This window comes from Esox lucius, chromosome 20, assembly GCF_011004845.1.
Source record: "Esox lucius isolate fEsoLuc1 chromosome 20, fEsoLuc1.pri, whole genome shotgun sequence".
Lineage (NCBI taxonomy): Eukaryota > Metazoa > Chordata > Actinopteri > Esociformes > Esocidae > Esox > Esox lucius.
The window spans coordinates 15,092,537-15,114,736 of NC_047588.1; the positions used below are offsets into that span (position 1 = coordinate 15,092,537).

At 39.4% G+C, this 22,200-nt stretch overlaps 1 protein-coding gene across 1 annotated transcript; it reads right to left on the minus strand.

The window, feature by feature from the left end:
* Positions 1-262: 262 nt before the first annotated feature.
* si:ch211-113g11.6 (Sema and PSI domain-containing protein) lies at positions 263-20,764 on the minus strand. The gene is made up of 14 exons (XM_010901596.4): positions 20,520-20,764; positions 18,845-18,993; positions 18,269-18,331; positions 14,309-14,404; positions 14,052-14,157; positions 11,280-11,387; positions 7,394-7,533; positions 7,106-7,290; positions 6,432-6,540; positions 5,987-6,188; positions 5,190-5,305; positions 4,929-5,101; positions 4,660-4,715; positions 263-4,047 (listed from the first exon to the last, which is right to left on the minus strand). Exons 1-14 carry the CDS (start codon positions 20,602-20,604, stop codon positions 3,701-3,703), a joined length of 1,935 nt encoding a protein of 644 aa, XP_010899898.2. The 5' UTR covers positions 20,605-20,764; the 3' UTR covers positions 263-3,700.
* Positions 20,765-22,200: the final 1,436 nt, after the last annotated feature.

Sequence of the window (22,200 nt, forward strand, 5' to 3'; positions counted from 1 at the left end):
GCCCTACTCTTTAACTGAAATTATCAACAACATCAGATGTTCCAGCATAAATGGAACAGAATTGGCAAAACATTTTAATCTGACTTTCCTCAACTCCCCGAACTCTATCCTATTTGTTCCACATGTATATTCTTTTTAAGAAAGATGTATTCCCCCTCTCTATTTGTCCCAATCTACTTGTCTCCCTCATTTTCTCTCTCTCTCTCCCTCTGCCCCCTCTATGTCATTCTCTTGGCATAGTCACACACAAAGACAAAACAACCAATAATACATACCGTATTTTATTACTTTGTAGATTTTTACTGCACATGTTCCGGAAAGAAAAACATATGGACTTACAGATTTGTTACATGGATATGTATTAACACTTCATATAGACAGACATTAGTCCTTTAAAATAAGAAATGTTATGTTGAGGCATTAAAGAATGTGATGCCAATTAAAATCTCCTCTAAAAGAAAGTTGGGTAAGCTTATTTCCAATCCAACATTGTAAGACACAGAATTCTGGCACAAATACAATCAACAACGTCCGAAGCCCCAGAGCAAGGAATTCAACACAATACAATTTACTTCACTCTATCTCTCTGCTAGGATTATTTATATCTAACAGGTATTTGAACACAACAAACTGTTTTAAATATTGGTCTTGCCCTGGTGGACATCAGCCCTGTCATGTAGAATGAGCATATTTAACAGACTATAATGATGGAACTGCATGTGATATATTCACTGTGTTCATGGCCACATCAAAGCAGGAACTGGTTATAAAGGCGGTCATTAAATTATAGTGCTCCAGAGGAAAACCGTAAGCTTCCATATCACTGCTACCCTTTGGAGATCCATGAAGGGCCAAATACAATCTACTCTACACAGCCACGATTCACTGACTGTTTTTAACAATTCCCCCTGACGATGGGCCATCAATCTTAGCAAATAAAGAGCTTGTATTGCTCTGCATGAGGCGATTCATGTTCAATTGCCTAATTAGTGTTGCTAGCTTTTGAGAGTGATTTCTGTTCACTGTTATCAGAGACACACCAGCTTCATGCTTAAAATGCAATGAAATAGATAAGTAACAGGAAATAAAGGGATTGAGATAGAAGTGAGTGATTGTAAACAAGTGGTTTGTGATGATACAGGTTTAGCTATCCCAGTGAAGACCAAAAATCTGAGCAAAGATACTAAAATAAGAAAAAAAGATATGTTGTTGGTTGCTATTTTTGGCTTGGGGTTAGGTTTAGGGTAAATGTTACAATTGGGGTTGGGGTCAAGGTTAAATTAAATGCTAAGGATTTAGGGTAAATATAATTTTTTATGGAAATATGGTTGTTGGTTCCCACAAGAATAGTAATATGTAAAGTGTGTGTGTGTGTGTGTGTGTGTGCGCGAGTGTGCGCATGGTTTTATTATCCGTGCAAGAATACTGCGCTCAGAGGGAATTGTCCCTTGTGGGGATATTTCATTGGTCTTTCTAATTTTTTATTTAAAGTTCTTGGATGTGGTTAAGGTTATTTGGGGTTGGGTTAGAGTTTAGGAGATCGAGCTAGGGGTGTGGTTAAGGTTATTTGGGGTTGGGTTAGAGTTTAGGAGATCGAGCTAGGGGTGTGGTTAAGGTAATTTGGGGTTGGGTTAGAGTTTAGGGTATAGACCTAGGGGTGTGGTTAACGTTATGGAGTCAGGTGAAATAGGAATTTGAAGCGGAATAACATCCCCACAAGGATAGTAAAACCTCAAAAGTGTGAGTGTGTGTGTGACATTAGAACGTGCATCAGTCTGAGAAATAGATTTGGCAAACCAATTACTCAAAGTGCTAATTGAGAAGTGGCAGGCAGCGGATGAGGCAGCTTAACACAGCTTAGGTTTGGCACACTCAGTAGTCTGCATCAATGCATTGCAGCACATGGATTCCCCATAGACCTGGAGACAACAGATTAACCAATGTCCTCAGAGGGAAAGATGACACCTGAACAGTACAACTATGGCTATATCATTTCAAACAAGTATGTTTTGTTGCCATTTTAAAATTGTGACGTTCAGTGCCATATATCAAAACAGTAGGGGTTCTAAGGGGATACTCCCACTATGAGGACTGAGAGATACTTCCTTTGTGGGTTAACGTGGACAATATACTGGCATGCTGCAACTGCAGTGCATTAATAACACATTCAACATTTGCTTTGTGGACATTTCTGCCTCCAAGCAAATAGTATCCAATAAAGCACAGAACATTATTTTTGCACATAAAAGTATAATTTTTTTTTTACATTTGAGGTAAGGTCAAAATATAAAACATGAAGAGGAATTTAGTTCCTTTTCATGAAAATATTACTGTCAATAAAGTCAGTCTTTTTCCCCAAAGCACAGTGGCAGCTCGAAATGTTCTATTTTTAGAAAAAAGATCATTTCAAAATCTGTCAAGCCTTTTTTCATAGCACACAAATACGTACACGTACGAAAATAACCCCTTTGAGTACTAAGCACTGGATTTCCACCTTGGGAATAGGCAAGTTAAAAGCAGCCAATGAGTAACATCATTTTATAACCACAGTATAAATCCTTAAACCATCAACAATAACTTTCATATGCATAGGCAGCAATGGTGGAAACCAGCATTTGCGGAGCAATAAAATACATAACATATGGTACGGATATAGCCTAATCACAAGCTTTTTCCTCATTTAGCAAACTACAAAATACAACTACATGTTATCTACGCATTATGACTTTGGCCTTACCTGCCGCTTAAGTTTATTTACTGTATTTATTGTAAAGTATGTAAATTAATATTCATGTCTGATTCTATCCAATAAAAAGATGCAAAAACTGCCTTTAATGCAGAGGACTTGCCTAGACACAGTGATGTTCGAGAAGGAGCTCATACTCTTCCACCTACTTCTTCTCAAAAAGATGACTTCCTGCCAAAATGATTACACATCCCCAAAACAATGACTTGGCCAACTAATTCACAGAGCCAAGTCAAATTAGTTGAGCAGTTTTGCTTCCAATGCAATTGTGCTTAGGGGTTGTTTCCCAGAATTTGTAAGGCATTTTTCATAACTCAGTACCAGACTAGATAATACTTCTAACTTTTAAAAGGATGTTTGGATATTAAAGCAATAGTTAAGCTTATAATATTCACAACGTAGCACAATCAAGTTTAAAAATAAGTTGCAAAACCATGAAGAGAAATTGGCCTGGTATTGTATTTTACCCAACTTATTAAATGTCATCTCTTGAATCAAACAGGCAAGGTTCGCAAAGCACACCTTGTGGTTTGAATATGTATTTCAAATGTTGAATAAGACATAAGACATGAGTCATATATTTTATCTTTCCATACAACCCATATTGTTGTTAATGTATGTGTTTAGTTTAAATGTTAGCTGAGTATTTTAAGTTTGTTACAGTTTCTTGTTATTAAAACAGTACAGTATTAGTTCATATGGCCCATATAGCATTTCAAAATAAACACCTGTTGTCAGGCATTTTATGAACAACATGAGTTATAATGAAAAATAGACGTTTCTGTTGGTTTTCTGAGAACAGTCTCTGTGGGCAAAACTGATTGAATTACCCAACCCTGTATATCAATGCTCTGCGAACCTAACCTGGCTATGGTGTACCCTCCTCTCCTGTCTGTCTGTCAGTGAGAGAGAGAGCATTGGGGGATAGAGAGTTAGCGTTAGCATGTTGAGTGGTTACAGAAGCCAAAGGGTGGCTGCAGCAAGCAGCAGAGAAGGCCCCATGGTGGATGCCAGGGAGGCGGGCAGAGGCCCACCATTAAATACCAGCCTATAAGAGATCAGCTCCACCTTGTGGCCATTCTCTGTGGCCATGCATCGGAACACTCCGTTCTCCAGGGGCATGGCGAAAGTGGGTGCCAGCACGCAGAAGTCTCCGATGATGGAGCAGGGGTAGTGCTTGCCGCAGTTGTCCTTCTCCCAGCGGTAGGTGGCGTGGAAAGAGTGCAACGGGCAGGGGAGGTAGACGGTGCTGTTGGAGTCTATCACCACCCGTTTGGGATTGGTCCTGTGACTCTTCAGTGCTGTGGAGTTTGAGAGGGCACAGCATGGTTGACGTTCTCTCTCCTCCAAATGACATTGTTACTTATTGGCTCCCTAATAGAATAGGCAATGGATTCATATCTAAAATTGGTTTACGTACCCACATAATGGGGCTCAACCAGATTGTCAGATAAGAATTGTGTTGGTGAGAGGTCACACTTGTCTCAGTGCCAGTAAAACCAAACCCTAAATGAGTTCACTGATTACTGATACAGGCATACTTTACTTGTTGTATTTCGTTTATTTTTTCTATATTGCATTGTCCCCTCATCCTCCATAGCATTACATAAAATGTTGGCAGGAATGGAAAAAAATTATATAATCAAAAGACATTCATGAAAGATGCACCAGGTTGCACCTGTGAACAACATAAGTTATAGACCAAAGAGATCTAACTAAGACAAAGCAGAGCTTATCTGTGGAGAGAATTAATTATTATTTGAATTAACTTGGCTGAAGATAATGGACTTTGAAGTCAGGCCAAGATATAGGTTTGAGCCTTGTCTGTCCTTCTAAACTTGTTAAACCGCGTTTTATAGAAACCATTCCTAATTGCAATGAATGAAGATATGTGGGGAAAAGGAGGAACTTACCAGCAGCTTCACCACAGATGGAGGCATTGGAATAGTCCAAACTCTGAGTGAGGGCCCTGTGGTGTTGCACAGTAACAAATTAACCAAAGAAACAATGTCAGCATGGAGAATCCTGAACACTCATGTACTGTGAATGAACGAGGAGTCATTGAAACCTCAACACTACTCTATGACGGCTGGTATGTTGTGACTGATATTAACTGCCGTTTTTCATTCGTTTGCATGTTTTCTATTGGTATCTGTATATAGCAGTGAATCCCAACTCATACCCAGAGCTGATGTTATATCCAGCTGGTATGGCAGTGCACCTCCTCCTGGCTGCATCCCAGCCGCAATATGGATCCCGAGATAGGATGCACTCCTGACAGCTGTTTCCATAGCGACCACAGTCAGCCAGTGGTATGCGCTGGATTGCCATGGCCGTGCCTACATAAAGGTGGCCCTGATATAGGAGACAGGCGTACATCCATCAGGGACAGGGAGAGACATAGTGGTCAACATTTGGCTTTTGGACGATTGTCCTACATTACCTGCTTAGAGTCGATGGCCATGCTCAGAACAGGACCATCGTTGTGGAACAGGGAGTACTGGCATATGATAAAGACTTCCTCATTAGTGTGTAGAACCTTCAGCACTTTCCCCTGTTCTGTCACCAGAAGAGAGAGAACACGATGAAGAGAAAGACAACTGTGGATGGGACCCATAATTCTTTATGTATGAAGATTTTAGATTGGATACGAACCAATGTTTAAAATAGAATTTGCAGCCTCTTTCCTGTACTGGTCAATTCATCATTGTGTGAGGTGCAGACCTGTCCCACAGTTGTCCTCTTATCTCCTTCCTGGACTGACAGGCTATTAATTCCCACAGACAACTAAATGCTGTAGTTTCTTATTAAGCCACCTCAAAGGCCCATGCCAGTGTTCACAGCTTTCTATGAGAATGACTGTATTCTGTATCGGAGCACATTCAAAAAGCTGTAACTACTGAGAAAATAATGATTCAGTCCATGTCACTGGGCTTTATGTCAATATTTCCCAACGCCTGTCATTTCTCTTAACCATGGAAAAGCACAGCTGATTCAACTTTTCAGTGAATCCCTAAATGAGTTTGTTTGTTAAAGTACTATGGTTAGGAAACCTTTGAGTATGACAGAGCTTTTAGTTGTCAAAAGACCTCTAACCATCCCAATGTCTATTCCACAAATACACTTTTATAAGCCGTAACTCATTCCTACGTAAAGGAAACTACCGTCTGCCAAAATGTTTTAAGTAGGTCACACCACGTCTCTATATGAGATCCAGCTTGACAGTAAAAGTAAACTCACCTGTTCCCAGGTAAAGCACACTATAGTGCTCATCGTTAACGGCCAGTACAATGGCAGCAACCGTGTGTGTGAAGTGATCGTCAGTGGGCAAGTTCAGTGGAGCTCCTCCGACCGGCCGAATCACATCCTCGATTTCGGGATGGTCCCTGATCACCCCCAGGGTCTTAGGGTTCTGAGCTGCCGTAGAGTTCTTAAAAGCACACTGTAAAATAATGTGATCAAAGTCATGTAATTAGGAAGGAGACACAGCCTTAGATTTAGCCTTGAACAGTCATTTTACAGTCTCTCATCTGTAGCTCTTGCAAAATGGAAGCATAAGTCTTTCACATTGATAGAACCGCACGCATTATCTTTTGTGATTGGCTTTTGGAAAATATCTGATTGATACCAGCCTAAAACAAAAGTTAATATAATTGGATCTTTCTCTTTTCGGTAGGTCCCTTACAGTCCCAGGGCGATGCCCAATCAGAGGACTGCTGTAGCCCTTCAGTTTAGACGTTGCGAAGGCCTGGTCAATGTCCTCGACGGAGTAAGCACATATCACTGTTGTGTCCCTGGAAAAACAAACAATAGAAATACTTAATAGCTTTTCTTTGTTCTACTCAACTTTTTTGTAATAGAAATCTGCGAAACAATATTCAGTACCAGTCTATAGTTTGGACACACGTTAAGCATGTCTAAACAACTGACAGGCATATTTTGTATATTTGTATTTAATTTACAATGTACTGTACATCCTTCAATTGTTTTTCTTATAATCACAGACAGATGGCTGAGTAAAACCATACTATTATGACTCTCCCAGCTACACATTTAAGGTAGCTTGAACGGGCTAATAAAAGCATTGTAGTTCAAACTGCAAGAAGATGCCTCCACAGGGATTACCTCACTTCAAACACATCATCATGTATTTTCTTCACTGAAACTCTGCCTTTGCTGCTTCCAAGTTATAGATTTCTGTCTAGCTCCTGTGACCACCTTGGATGTGCTATGCATAATTCCTCCTTTCCCCTATTTTACTTGTCTGTGCAGCTCATTGCTCTCCTGCATTTTAATCATGACCCAGTCTAAAGCAGGATAACTGTGGGATGGGGATAAAACAGTATGTGGTCTGCTCACCATGCGTTGGCAAACAGGCCGTACATTACTCCAGTCCTCTTCTCCTGGGCCACCTCTGACAGCACGATGGCTTGTCTGATGTTGTTGTACTGCTGAGGGGTGCTACCCACACCACACATCACCCTGGCCTTCATGAAGGTAGTCCACGAGTCCGGCAGAAGGTTCTTAATGCCTCCCTCGTCCACCTGGGGATGGACACACAAGGGAGGGTGCGTGCACGCGGCGTAAATGGGATATGCTGTGTGGTTGTATGATACAGCTGGTGTTGGATGACGGTGTTGTGGTTACCATGCAGACCCTGCCGATGCGAGACCTGTAGGGCTCCTCGTCCACCCGGGCCGTCTTGTTGATCTCACTGAAGAAGAAGTAGATCTCATCCTTGAGTTTCTGTGAGGATGGCATTACTGCTGCTCCCCCGAACTGGGGGCCTGAAGCAGGAGAGAGAATGGGTTGTCACTAGAGTTTCAATTTGACTGGAATAGAACCTACCACTTAATTCATGCTTTTACTCTTAAAACGTAGGTGCTGATTACTCATCGGGGAAGGACAATATTTCATAAAAGCGTGACACACATGAAGACCATTTAAGGCCAGTAAGCACCAGCACAGCTCAAGAACCAGTTGCAAATATCCAGGCCCCTAAAGGCCTAAAGAAAGGGAATAAGAAATAATAATACATGCCTTTCCTAGTCCCAGTATTTGGTGGGCCTATTCAGACTTTAAGCAGGCGTGTAACATGCTCTACATGTGTGGTAACCTTGTGTGCACTGAATAAAGGAAAAATCCCTCCCACTCCCCCAGTTAATGTAGCGCGATTATTACACATAGACTCAGGTGTGACAATAAGCCAGTACAGTCCATCTGGTATCCGGACAAAATAAATTCTAGGGGAATTTCATACCTACAATAACATGACCCTATTAAAACAATTCAGACTAATTGCCACTAAAACTACTCACCAAGGTGGGAGATACCACAGATATGACTTAAAGGCTGCGTACAAGCACAAAGGCTGTGTTCAGTCACAATGACACCTTAAAAACCAACAGTTAAATTCTATTGTTGAGACGTATATTAGCTGTAGTAGCTGGGACATTTAGACTTGTGTTAACAGATTATAAGGATCCCCGCCCACTCTGACAACAAGCCTACGCACGTTGCTTTGACAACCTACGCGCTTTGTTGTGGAAAAATTGTTGTTACCACATCACTATGAAGGACCGCTCGGAAGATGTTGGATTGGTTCGGCAGTGCATGGATTTTTATTTCACTCTTTTATGTTCACCCATTAAGTCACTGGCACAAACCTTTCCCAGGATTTCTGCATGGGAGCCATTGACATAATATGACCCTTCTGAAATCTGCCAACAGCTCCATTTAACATAGTAATAGTTGTGATATTTACGAGGGAGCAAGCCACAGTGCAATATTTCCCTTGCAGCTGGTTTACAGAGAAACAAAATTGTTTGTTTGGGAAGAAGGGGCTGCAATTAGCTCCTGGTTCCCTTTGGCACTAGGTGGCTAGCTTGTCAACTGGAGGCATTCAAACCAGCCCTGACTCCTCAATATTTTCCAGCTGTAAGGAATAAGTGCTTGTCTTTGAAATCAGAAAATTAATGGAATGTGTGGCTAACCCACTTCAGCTTGACTACCTTTGCTGAGGAAGAGATGGCGAGACCGCACGCAAATGCTCTGTCAGAACACTTCCTTACTACCTCCTCTTTGACACACAGGAAAAGACAGAGCAAAAGTTGAGAAGGTGGTGGGGCTATGTCAGACTTTAAGGGAACACAGTTTGCCTCTCCAGTTTTGCTAGGTGCATTTGGCGACAGAAACTGCACAAACTGGGATGAAGGCAGTGGAAGCATTACCTATGTGTACAGAAACATCCTGTGTCCTAAAGTACAAGCAAAGGTCTCCAAGCTCATTGCAGTGCTTCATAATACAGCAAGAAAGTGCAGACACAGCCACTAGGGAGATTTGTCAGGGCTAGATTTGTCAGGGCTAGAAAGTTGGAAGTTATTGACAGGCATAGTCCTTCTCAAGATTTAAATCCAACTAAACATGATTTTCATTTGCTGAAGATAGGACTTTTCTCACTAGTAAGTTAGCTGAGATTTTTTTTTTTACAGCAACAATTTAGGGTTAACTGTCTTGCTAATGGACAGAACTAAGTTTTCACCTTGTCAGCTCTGGGATTAGAACCAGCAACCTTTTGATTGCTTTTGAGTGTTTGGTTCAGTTGACTACCACAAACAACTCCATCTACCTTTGCAGGTTTTTATTTAGATTACACCTCATACTCAACTGCAGATACAGTATTTCCCTCTGCTTTATAGACCCAAACATAAGACACTTGAGTCTGATATTGTTAATACGCCCGCCACTTCTGCTCCACAGACACACAACAAATCTAAATTAGATCACTTCTCACTCTCACCAAGGTCACATCAGAGCATCCATGATATTTCACATAGGTCTCCCTGGTAACATTGATCCAAAGCACTTCCTCTAACTAATACCAATGTCTTGGCTTGAATTTCATAGTCTCCGTCAAAATGCATATTTTCTTTTAACTGTGGCCAATTGATTGTATTTCTCTGTGTTTTCATTTTGACCATTCATCAGTTTCAAATAGTTATTTTATCTCTTGCTTCTTCCATTACAAACTGTCCATCTACTCAAAAAGCACAGCTAGATGTCATTACACATTTAAAGCACTCTTCTTTGCAAAAGCACTCCAAATCTGTCAGATTGCGAGGACATCTCCTGTGCACAGCCCTCTTCAGATCACCCCACAGATGTTCAATTGGATTCATGTCTGAGCTCTGGCTGGGCCATTCCAAAACATTAGTCTTCTTCTGGTGAAGCCATGCTTTTGTGGATTTGGATGTGTGCTTTGGGTTGTTGTCATGCTGACAGGTGAACTTTCTCTTCATCTTAAGCTGTCTAACGGACGCCTGAAGGTTTTGTGCCAAAATTGGTATTTGGAACTGTTCATAATTCCCTCCACTCTGACTAAGGTCCCAGTTCCAGCTGAGGAAAAACAGCTCCAAAGCATGATGCTGCCACCACCATGCTTCACTGTGGGTATGGTGTTCTTTGGGTGATGTGCAGTGTTGTTTCTGCGCCAAACATACCTTTTGGAATTATGGCCAAAATGTTCCACCTTGGTTTCATTAGACCATAACTAATTTTCCCACGTACTGTTGAGGGACTTGATGTTTTTGTAAACTTCAGCCAGGCTTGGATTATTTTCTTTGCCACCCTACCCCATAGCCCATTCATATGAAGAATACAGGAGAGTGTTGTCACATGTAGCACACAGCCAGTACTAGCCAGAAATTCCTGCAGTTCCTTTAATGTTGCTGTAGGCCTCTTGGAATCCTCCCTGACCAGTTTTCTTCTCGTCTTTTCATCAATTTTGGAGGGATGTCCAGTTCTTGGTAATGTCTCTGTTGTTACATATTTTCTCTACTTGATGATGACTGTCTTCACTGTGTTCCATGGTATATCTAATGCTTTGGAAACTATTTTGTACCCTTTTCCTGACTGATATCTTTCAACAATGAGATCCCTCTGATGCTTTGGAAGCTCTCTGCGGACCATGGCTTTTGCTCTAAGATGCAACTAAGAAAATGTCAGTAAATTCCTACTAGAACAGCTGAACTTTATTTGTGATTAATCAGTGTTGTAATGAATGTATTGCATTTTTGACTTCCTGAAAAATTCCTTCCCAGTCCAGTCTCAACCCTTCTCACTGCCTCTGAACACAGCTACTTATATTTGTAACTCCAAAAATCAGGCACTCTGAAGACCTGGATAATGATTTCCTTAGCTTGCTATGTTTTCAGCCAAAGGTTACTAAAAAGGACTGGTTTCTTCTAACAATGGAGGATGACTCTTCCTTGTGTTTACAACTTTGCTATAACTTTCTTGTGAGTGGGAGTGGGACCGTCAAGGGAATCGTTTTACTGAAAGTTGTCTGTAGCTCCAATCCTCCAACTACACCCACACATGCACAGGCAGGCATGTAGATCTACGCATATCTACTGTGGATCGGCATTAACACATCAAGGAACACACCTTCCATGTTTAACATTATTTTCCAGAGAATGCATAACCTCTGTTGGATATCCCTTACGTAGTCCCATGTAGCTCACATCCTACTTACTCTGCAGCCACTTGCTCTCAGTCTTCAGGAGCTTCTGAGTCCCATAGGTCCGTCGAATAGTGCCAGGGTTGCGCCCCACTGCTGACACAGCAGAGTATAGATTCCCATCTGAGAGTGAGAGATAAGTACATACAGAGAATAAGAGAGAGACAAACACAAGTTAGAGGAAGAGATAAAAATATAAATCACCAGAAGGCAGTTGACTGTTCGAATCAATGTCCTCCTACAAGTGTCTTACAATTACTCGACTAAGGGCCCGGTCTCCATGGCGATAATGGAGGCCATTTGGAGTCAATACTGTAATAGCATAATGAAAATGGACAGTTATCAGAAAGCTGCATCACTTAAGCAAATAATTGCTTCTTTGGTTAATCACTGTCCTCACTTTGACAGAACCTGCGAGACAAAGTAAGCATAAAATTATTCCAGTCGTACGTTGAGTTACAGTACTGCTACATGAAAATACAGCGGGGGAATAAAATAACAAAAGCACCTAACAAGGGACTAATAAGTCGTAGGGACACATTTTGCCGGCAAAACAGCTACAATCCTTCGTGGTATACTGTCATTCAAGTCCTGAACGTTGTATAGTGGGATGCTGTGCCATTTTTAAGAAGAAAAGCTTCCAGTTCTTTAAGGAATGAAGGAGGTGGAAATCCATTTCACACTCTGTGCTCCAGAACTTCCCATAAAGGTCGAATGATGTTCAGATCTGGTGCTTAGGGAGACTATGGGAAGTGTTTGACATTATCCTGGTGTTCATAAAACCGCTCTTAGAATTTGTTCAGCAGTTTGTATTGGGGCAATGTTATTCTGTAATATTGGAACATCATGAGGGAACAAGTGTTTGCACCATAGGGTGCACCTGGTCCTGTAAAATTGCCTCATATTCTTTGGCCGTTATATGACCATGCAGAGCAATCATCGGATTCAATGACTCCCATAAGATGGCTGCCCACGCCATTACAGATCCCCCAACAGCTGGCAGCAGACATTGTGGGCTGAAGGCATCCTTTGGGTTTTCCAAATGTAAACCCATCCAGATGTCGGAAATAGGGTGAAAGATGACTCATCACACCTTATTACTTTTTTCCATTGCTCAGGGGTCCAGGTTTTGTACTCATTACACCAAGTTATTTATCTTTGTTTGTGCTCCTTATACCAAGTTATGTGTCTTTGTCTATTGGCTTTGGCTTTCCCTTGATTCCCTTGACACACTGAATTCTTTTTTTAGTTTTTGTGAGCACTGCACAAGCAATTTGGGCACTGACTTTTTGGTCTTTTTGGAACTGTTACTTGCCTCAAGTTGCTTTAAAAACTCAAATATCAAAGTGTTAATTGTCAAACCTCTTTTATAGCAGATGTATATATACTGCTGATTGGCAATCAACCCAATGTGTCCACTGAAGCTGTGTTTGTAAATGTGATTTAGTTACATCAAAGTAACCGTCCTATTACATGTGGTGTTTCTCTTACTTTGTCCAACCCTGTATGTAGTACTACACTTTTAAGATTAGCGGTGACTCAGGGAATCCTGGAGATCCTTAAAACATTTGGAGTTCCTCAAAGAACCATTGCTAGTCAGTGGTTGCTATTAGCAGTTAGTTGATGGGTTCATGTAATGGTTGCTATTCGCTGTTAGTTGATGTGTTCATGTAATGGTTGCTTTTTGCAGTTTGTTGAAGGGTTCATGTAGTGGTTGTTATTTGCAGTTAGTTGAAGGGTTCATGTAGGAACAGTTTATGTTTCAATGAAGCAAAGGGTTCTTGGGTGAACCCTGGACTGGGTATTTGGCTTAGTAAGGGTGTGGGATATATATTTTATGGCCATCCGTTAGAGTAAATGCCATTCCTTTTCATCTGTTTCGTTGTTTTGTCATCACATGTTAAATTAAAGTTGAACATAAAGTTTGAAATCACATTATTTTGTTTTAAATCACATATTTTGGTGTTTTTTTTAGCTCTGTTGTTCTCCCTTTTGTTTTAAATCACATATTTGGGTGTTTTTTTTAGCTCTTTTGTTCTCCCTTAATCTCCACTTAAGTAAGTGGAAGAACACAATTTAGTTGAAATCTATTGATATTTCAACATTGTCTTTATGAAACATACAGTTTCTGGTCCTACACACTGAAAGTTCACTAAACACTAACAGTTTTCTAGGTCCATGAATCTTAAGGGTTACAGTTTATATAGTAAGGAACTTAAGACAGCCTATGCAAATAACCGTGTTAGAAAAGATCCATAGCTATATGTATGCATGAATATTCAAGAACATTAAAATGTGTAGTGTAAAAATGGACCATCAGCAGCAAGATTATAGTTTACAGTGCATCGGAAAGAATTAAGAACCCTTCACTTTTTCCACATTTTCTTATTTCTTATATTCTTTGCTCCTTATTTAAAACCTTATTCTTACACAATCCTGTCTCAGAGCTAAACAGACAATTCCTTCAACATTTAGAGTAAACTTTGGGGCCATAATAGCCAGGTGTGATCCTTACAGTTCCAAACAGTTGAAATCTCCAAAGGTGGACTCAAGTTGTAGAAACATCTCAAGGATGATACATGTAAACAAGAAGCACCTGAGCAATAATATGAGTGTCATAGCAAATGTTTTGAATACCTATGTAGAACTGATTATATATATTTGTTTATTATTAACTGCAAAAATGACTAAAAACCAGTATTGCCTTGGTCATTATGAGGTATGGTGTGATTGTAACATGAAAAAAAATATGTTTTACTGGAGTGTTTGTCCATCTTTATATCATACCTGCAAATACACTAACGGACCTCTGAGAGGGATAGGGAGGGGAGATGTCAGACGCTGATGCCATCTGTCCGTTGGTGGGGGCATCAATCAGCACAGTGTCATTTACCTGTAGAGAAGAAATCATGTTGCAATAGAACAGTTCTAGCAACATCAATTAAGAAATAAAAGTGTTAAATAAGATAATATTGTGAACATTGTCAGTGCAGTAAGCCCATGATATAGACATCAACCGTTCTATTCATCTATTGTCATCTTACCAGCAGCCAGCATTTTGGGGTTCCTGCATTTGTCCCGCATACCACAAAAGTGTCATTGACTTTTTGAATCACTGTGATGAAATTGTCACACTCCAACTGCAGCAGAGAGAGTGGGGGAAGAGAGAGTGAACAGGAGAAGACATTACATTTGCAGTGAGGGAGGATAGTAAATTGGAATGGATCCATTTCCCCCTTATTTGGCAGATACAGCCGCAAGACTTCTCATTGCAGTACTGAGGGAACATAGTGTCTGTATTACTCAACAGACATTACATCACATATTTATTACAGTAGCTGTATTTTCTTCATGATGAAAATACAGATGGTGTGTGTGCCTCAATAACAAATACAGTAGTGCACCGTAAACCCTGTTCCAAACTTTAACCTTTGAGATGATGATGATGATGTAATGTTATATCTGTCTTGTATTCAAACTGTTGAAATAGAAACAGACCTACAAACACAGACAAATAGAAAATGACCTTATTTGTATGTGTAACCTTTTTGTGGAAGAACCTGTTCTTTAATGATCCTTTGGAAAGCAAATGGGTTCTACATAGGACCCTTTCTGAATTATTTTATTTTAATCTTTCATTTAAAGAGCGCATTCAGCATTATGGATTATCTCAGTGTTTGAATTTAAGAATTTTAAACTGTACCTACAGTTCATCCATAAGTATTGGGACAGTAAAATCTAAATTTATATTTAGCAATTATATAAAAATATGATTGAAAGACGAATATGAGGCAAAAGTTGAGACAGTCAAAATTATATTCTGGCTGTTTTAACACATATGTTTTACCAACTATGAAAAACAGAACTTTCATCACTCCTTTTTAAGCAAGTATAAATGTATTTGACTTAAAGCAATTGTAAGTATAAAATGCTAGAATTTAGTTGCAAATCCCTTGCATGCAATAACAGCAGTGAGTCTGCGACCCATTGACATCACCAAACCCATGGTGTCATCCTTTGAGATGCTTTGCCAAGCCATTAACTGCAGCCATTTTGAACGGTTGCTCTCTTTTGGAGAGTTTCTGACTCTAGCCCCCTCTTCAGCTAGTGAAATGCATGTTCAGATTTAAATGAGGAGACTGACTTGGCCAGTCTAAAACGTTCCCTATTTTTCCCCTGATGAACTCCATGATTATGTTGGCAGTGTGTTTTGGGTCATTGTCCTGTTGCATTGTGAAGTGCAGGCCAATAAGCTTGGTGGCATTTTCTTGTACATTGTTAAGCCAAGATACTGCTGTACATTTCTGAATTCATTCTGCTGCTGCAATCATTCCTCACCTCATCAATAAAGACGACTGAGAAAATCTCAGAAGCACCCATGCATGAGTTGGTTTGCTTTGGATAATTGTCAGTTCCTTTTTGCTCCACACTTTTGGCTTCCCATCACTTTGACCTTCATCTCACCTGTCTATAAAACTCTGTTCCAAAACTGTACAGGCTGATCTCGAATTCCTCTTGAGTTCATCTTTTCTTTTAGTATCCAAATCGCTTCCTTTTCTTTCAGACAGCCCCCTGGTCTTCATGTTAGATCATGCCTACTGACACCAAACAGACTCCAAAGGCAAAAGCAAAGGATAGAACTGAGACTATACATTCGCAGCTCTTTTAGGTGGAAACACCAGATCAGGAAACACCAGATCAGTTAGAAACAACTGTGTGCCAAATGCCCCAATACCTATGCTCACATCAAATGAGAAGATGGAACTTTGACGGTATTGATTCGATTAGTTGGTAAAAAAATAAATGTTTAAATAAAAGGTGACTTTCTGCTCATTTGCATAATTTCTATCTTTTAATCGTATTTTCAAATGTATTGAGTATACAGGAAAAATAGCAATTTTGACTTTACTGTCCCAATACCTAAAGAAATCACTGTTAGGGGAATTCAGTCCGACATCAGTATAGCTGGCTCCGGAGTATAACTAACTCTGTAAAGAGTGGAATTGATCTATTATTAGTTGTTTACACAGGAGGGTGGTTTAACTGTGTAGAGTAAAACACTCAAAACCACGGCACTCATTATCATATTTCAGTGCATGATCTACACTCAACAAATCAATTCTTCCTGAAGGTCCTTTAGCATTATACAGATAGGTTAATGTACTGTAAAAACCCATACTGTGATCAATTTGTTGTATAACCTTTGTAGACGTTAGAGGTGCATTTGATTAACTATTTTCAGAAGTGGCTTTTGTTGTGGCACTGCAGAACAACAGTGTGTGTATTATTTCAATTGTTGAGGACACACTGGAAATGCGGTAATGGTGGGCGACACAACAGTTTGAGATCTTGCAACAGCCCTTTGGTACCCTAAAATCTTTGAACAAAGCATTCAATTATTTACAAATGCTTGGATATTGATGAAAATTCACTCAAAACAAGCTGCACTTTAACACAATATAAATCAGTTTATAATGCAAAACAATTTGAGCTGTAAACAAGGAGTTTCCTAACACAGTTTAAGGGTGTAAATATTTCCTAAAAGAAAGGCCTTTTAATTTGTTTCTTTTTTGGGCTGATCCACTCTGAAACTCTGTTTCCCAAAAAGTTGGGACGCTAAGTAAAATGCAAATAAAAACAGAATGCAATGATGTGCAAATCGTTTATCCCTATATTTAATTGAAAATAGTACAAAGACAACACAGCAAATGTTGAAACTGAGAAATGTTATTGTTTTTGGAAAATTACATGCCCATTTTGAATTTGATGCCAGCAACACATTTAAAAAAAAGTTGGGACAGGGGCAAGTTTACCACTGTGTTGCATCACCTCTTCTTTTAACAATACTCTGTAAGCGTTTGGGAACTGAGGAGACCAATTGCTTTAGTTTTGAAAGTGAAATGTTTCCCATTCCTTCTTGATATAGGATTTCAGCTGCTCCACAGTGTGGGTCTCCTTAGTCATATTTGTGCATCAAATGTCTCCAATTGGTGACAGGTCTGGACTGCAGGCTGCCCAGTTTAGCACCCAACTTTTTTACTATAGAACCATGCTGTTGTACATCCAGAATGTGGTTTCGCATTGTCTTGCTGAAATAAGCAAGGCCTTCCAATGTCTGGATGGTATGTTGCTCCAAAACCTGTATTATTCAGCATCATTGATGCCTTCACATATGTGTAAGTCACCCATGCCATGTGCACTAATGCACCCCCATACCATCACAGATGCTGGCTTTTGAACTGACCCGATGTCCATGATTCCCAAAAATTATTTCACATTTTGATTTGTCAGACCACAGGACAGTTTTCCACTTCGCCTCAGTTCATCTTTAATGAGCTCGGGCCCAGAGAAGGTGGCGGCGTTTCTGGATCTTGTTTATGTATTGTATCTTCTTGGTAGATGTTAGAGTTTCAACTTACATTTGTGGATGCTACGATGTACTGTGTTCACAGCCAATGGTATTTGGTGTTCCTGAGCCCATGGTTTCTACTATAGAATCGTGTCTGTTTATAATGCAGTCCCTGAGGGCCCTAAGATCACAGCCATCCAATATTGGTTTCCGACCTTGTCCCTTGCATACAAAGATTTATCCGGATTCTCTGAATCTTTTAATTATATTATGTGCCGTAGATGATGAGATCCCCAAATTCTTTGCAATTTTACGTTGATTTCACATAATTCCACAATCCAGAAAGATTAACTGAAATTTGGCATGCTGCATTCTTGATGAAGGCAAATAGAAAATGTTAACATAAGCTGAGCTTTTCTTAAGGTAGTGGAGAACCAGTTTGAGTTCAGGTAAAGCTTTTGTATTGGTGAATCTTTAAGCGATAAAAGGATTCTTGCTAAATCCTTCTAGGAAGAATCTATTGATGATTAACGTGTTCTTGATAGAAGCCTTAAAAGGTACTTAGACGAACCCTTCATAAAAAGATATAAAACAAAGGGTGGTGGTGGTCTTGATGATGGTGTTGATAATGTTGCTCATAATCATGACTACCTACTTTTGGTGGGGCTGATTTTGCGATGCAAGTTGCTTTTGCGTTTTCATCAGTCACCACTGGGATCTGTAATATAAAATACATTCCAGTATGTCATACAATATATCAATATTTCAAGCAAACATTAGGTATTTTTAAAATGCTACCAGCTGCTATCAGACCAAATTGTAAGTCAAAATTAAAGGCAAGTGATATAACTTTCAAAAAGATGATTACTTTACTGTCTCTGATATTTGATAAACCTTCTTAAATAGGACACAGACCAATGTAATAGTCCCAGCATACAAATTCACTTTCTGCTTGTGTTTGTCAAGTCAATGTTGACAGTGTTTGCTCAGTATAATATCTGTATTGTATGTTGACCTCATAAGCCCATACTATATAATAATATACTTCCAATAAGACAGATGAGATCCACTCCATAAATATATGCATGACCCATCTCCTGCCACAGTAGCTATTTAACTAGCTTGAAAGCTACTTTCTCCTATTTAAAGCCAGTCTCCTGTGCCTACACTGGGTTACTGTGTCATCACCACTGACCATCTCTATTCATCTTTAATTTCATGAGCAACTCACCTCCAGGCTGCTGACCCCCCTGTCAGTGAATGTTAGCACGTAGATCACTGCCTGGCCCCCCACATACAGCACGTTGGTACCCTCATGGTGGTACACTGACATGTAATTCTGTGGTTTTGAGAAGTGGTACATGGCCGGCTCTGTAGTCCCTAGATTAGGAGGTGCATTTACAATGCTATTATATGATATACCAATCACACCATCAATTAAATTAGCATGTAATTGTCCATTATTTTCAGTTAATACATTTCATTTTAATGCAAATTTTACATGAGGCTAAAGCTGTGTAAAGTCTAGAGAGACTACAGGAGGAAAGCAAGAGAGAGCGAGGGAGAGAAATAAATTGATTTGGTTGCCATGGTTAAGGACAATTCACCCTTGGGAGTTCCATTCCTACAAGCATGTGCGAATCAGACACCATGTCAACCAATTCTTTGGACATTGACCTAGCTTCTGAAGGAGCGGATAAATGGGTAATAGTATAATAGATAATAGTGACAATGGTAGGCGGATTTTTTCACGAATGTTAGAATTCAAGTGAGCGTGTTTGGTCGATTGAGGTAATGCTGCTGCTGAATCCTAATAGCATTAGCTCCAGCGACCTCATAAACACACACGCGCGTTAGTCCGTCTGCTCGTGCAACTGCATTGCAGCATTTTTTAAGCATAATTATGTGTTTTAACAGTAATGTAGTGGTTTTGAAATAGGTTCATGGAAGTTGTCTCCTTGAGTAAAGTAAATGATTTACTAGACTAGAGGTCATTATCACTTTAAATTCGCACACCTAATTTATCATATATTGTTAGGTTTTGAAGCGCAATGGATGTGTTCAGAAGGCATAGCCTGACATCAATATCAAATACAGCAACCTTAATGGTAAACAACACCGTTACTGCGTTTCCATGACGACTATCAAATCTCTGTCCACTGCCCTCGGTTGAATCGCACGCATTAGGTATCAATTAAATGCGCCAATTTTCGCTAAAACGAGCCTGCTTATCAAAACGTTTCTAGTTTCACACCCTCTACCTTATTGCTGAGATGCGTTCAAAATTCTCCATTAGCCTATACGTACTCGTAGTGTGCTGTGGTTGTAACTATAGGGCAGGATTCTGGAAAAAATCAACACATGAATCGCTAATTGCCATGAACCTGTTTCCATTGCCATAAACCTGCAGCAAACGTATGAAAAGTTCTGGTCCCTTACAATCTCATGGAATACTACATTTCATCAAAGAGTGGGGTTCTTCTTATATATATATATATATATATATATATATATATATATATATATATATATATATATATATATATATATATATACATATTCTAGGATCCACTGAGCGTAATTCCTAGTTTCATCGAATACATAGACAGTGCTATATTTCATTTAGATGGAAAGTGGGACATAAAAAACTATTTATTTGATAAATATTTAAATAGGCTATTGGCTACAATTACATGATGTAAACGCGTGATAAGGAAAGTGATCTGCCACAAGATTTTCAAGTAGATAGATGATAGTGTTTATCATTTATTTAACAAATTCCATGGGGGTTAAAACAACGTATATAAAATCAAAAGACACGGGCGTATCTGACCACCTAATAGAAAAATAACAATTTTACATATGATAAACAGAAAAAAATATTTCAAATGAGTAGGCCTACATACCGTTTACAATGAATTTCAGTCGAGGTGACTTTTCGGCAAAAATCATGGAAAAAAAGGTTGCCAAAAATATTATATATTTCATCATTCCACGTCTTGAAGGTGACTGATTTCCGAAGACTATATATTCAAAACCCTTCTTTTATTTCCGCAGGAGGCAATCAACCGGCATTCGTAATCGTGCCTTATTATTCCTTGATGTATGCGATTGACTATTGGTGGAGATCAGGCAAACCGTGCTGGTCTGTCTTGACTATAGACCACTGGAGAATTGGGATATCAGCACAGCAACGTGGAGTCAGGGGTAGACGTAGCTTTGTAAACGTAAAAGTCCCACTATTTAGTATCTGTACGATACTTTAATAGAAAATATGTTTAAAAATCTATTTATTCATTGTTTAACTTCCATTATTATTTTTTATAACAAGAACCTCTGCTCCGAGAAAAAAAAGTATAATAAGATACTTTCGTGGTTCTAACATTTTCCACATTTGCATGATCATTCCAGTTAAAAGTTTATCAAGGAACCCCTCAAAAACCAACTAGGGAATATGTAAGTATTTTTGTCTTGTTTTTATTAAGTCCAGCAGTAGGAGTGTATTTTGTCATGGCCCTCCTAGGGAATTGAACTCACAACCCTTGGAAACACCATGCTTTGCCAAATGGCCTACACCACCTGAATCCGGAATTATTTTGTGATAGGTTTAATTAAGAATATTTTAAATAATACTATTAGCTTTTTGGCATTGCTTTAAGAAAAAAATAATTGACCACACGTTGGCATAAATCAAATTCTTCATCATGTTAAGATACACTGCAAATGTGAATGTTGCTTCACATTGTATGCATGCTATATATTCAAATACCCTTTTTTAACATACAAAATTGCTATAGTAATGTGTTGATACTGACAAGTTAATAACCTTTCAGACAATTAAGAAAAGGCAAAAAATGTATTTTATTTCTTATGGGATTCACATTCAACTGTATTCAACATTCAACATAACAGAATGGCACAATCATAAAACAAAACATGGCAACAAAGAAAAAAATGAACTGACCCCTGTTCAAAAGTCTGTATAACCTTAGTACTTAATATTGTATATTGCCCCCTTCAGCATCAATGACAGCGTGCAGTCTTTTGTAATAGTTGTCTGTGAGGCCCTGAATTCTTGCAGGTGGTATAGCTGTCTATTTCATTTTGGCAAAATGCCTCCAAGTCATGCAAAGTCTTTGGTCGTCTTGCATGAACCTGCATGTTTTTGGTCTCCTCAGAGTAGCTTGATGATATTAAGGTCAGGAGACTGTAATGGCCACTCCAGAACCGTCTGGAGAACCGTATCCCAAACTATTCCTCTGGCAGTTTTGGCTGAAATCTTTATTGGTGTACCTGACCTTGGCTTGGTATCAAGAGATCCCTGAATTTTCCACTTCTTAATAAGTGATTTAACAGAACTGACTGGCATTTGCAAGGCTTTGGATATCTTTTTATATCCTTTTCCGTCTTTATGAAGTTCTATTACCTTGTTACACAGGTCTTTTGACAGTTCTTTTCTGCTCCCCAGGCTCAGTATCGAGCCTGCTCAGTGCATCCACGTGAGAGCTAACAAACTCTCATGTGGATTCACCTTTAATTGCTATTTTCACGTGTGTATGTCTCCTTGTGTGTCTGTAACAAGGCCAG

Excerpts from the sequence above, each read along its gene's own strand:
- si:ch211-113g11.6 (XM_010901596.4), bottom strand. The coding sequence starts at position 20,604 with ATGATGAAATATATAATATTTTTGGCAACCTTTTTTTCCATGATTTTT. Across the intron at positions 6,189-6,431 it reads TTGGGCATCGCCCTGGGACT|TGTGCTTTTAAGAACTCTAC; the intron begins GTAAGGGACCTA and ends ATTATTTTACAG. Across the intron at positions 4,048-4,659 it reads CATCTGTGGTGAAGCTGCTG|CACTGAAGAGTCACAGGACC; the intron begins GTAAGTTCCTCC and ends CAAACTCCACAG.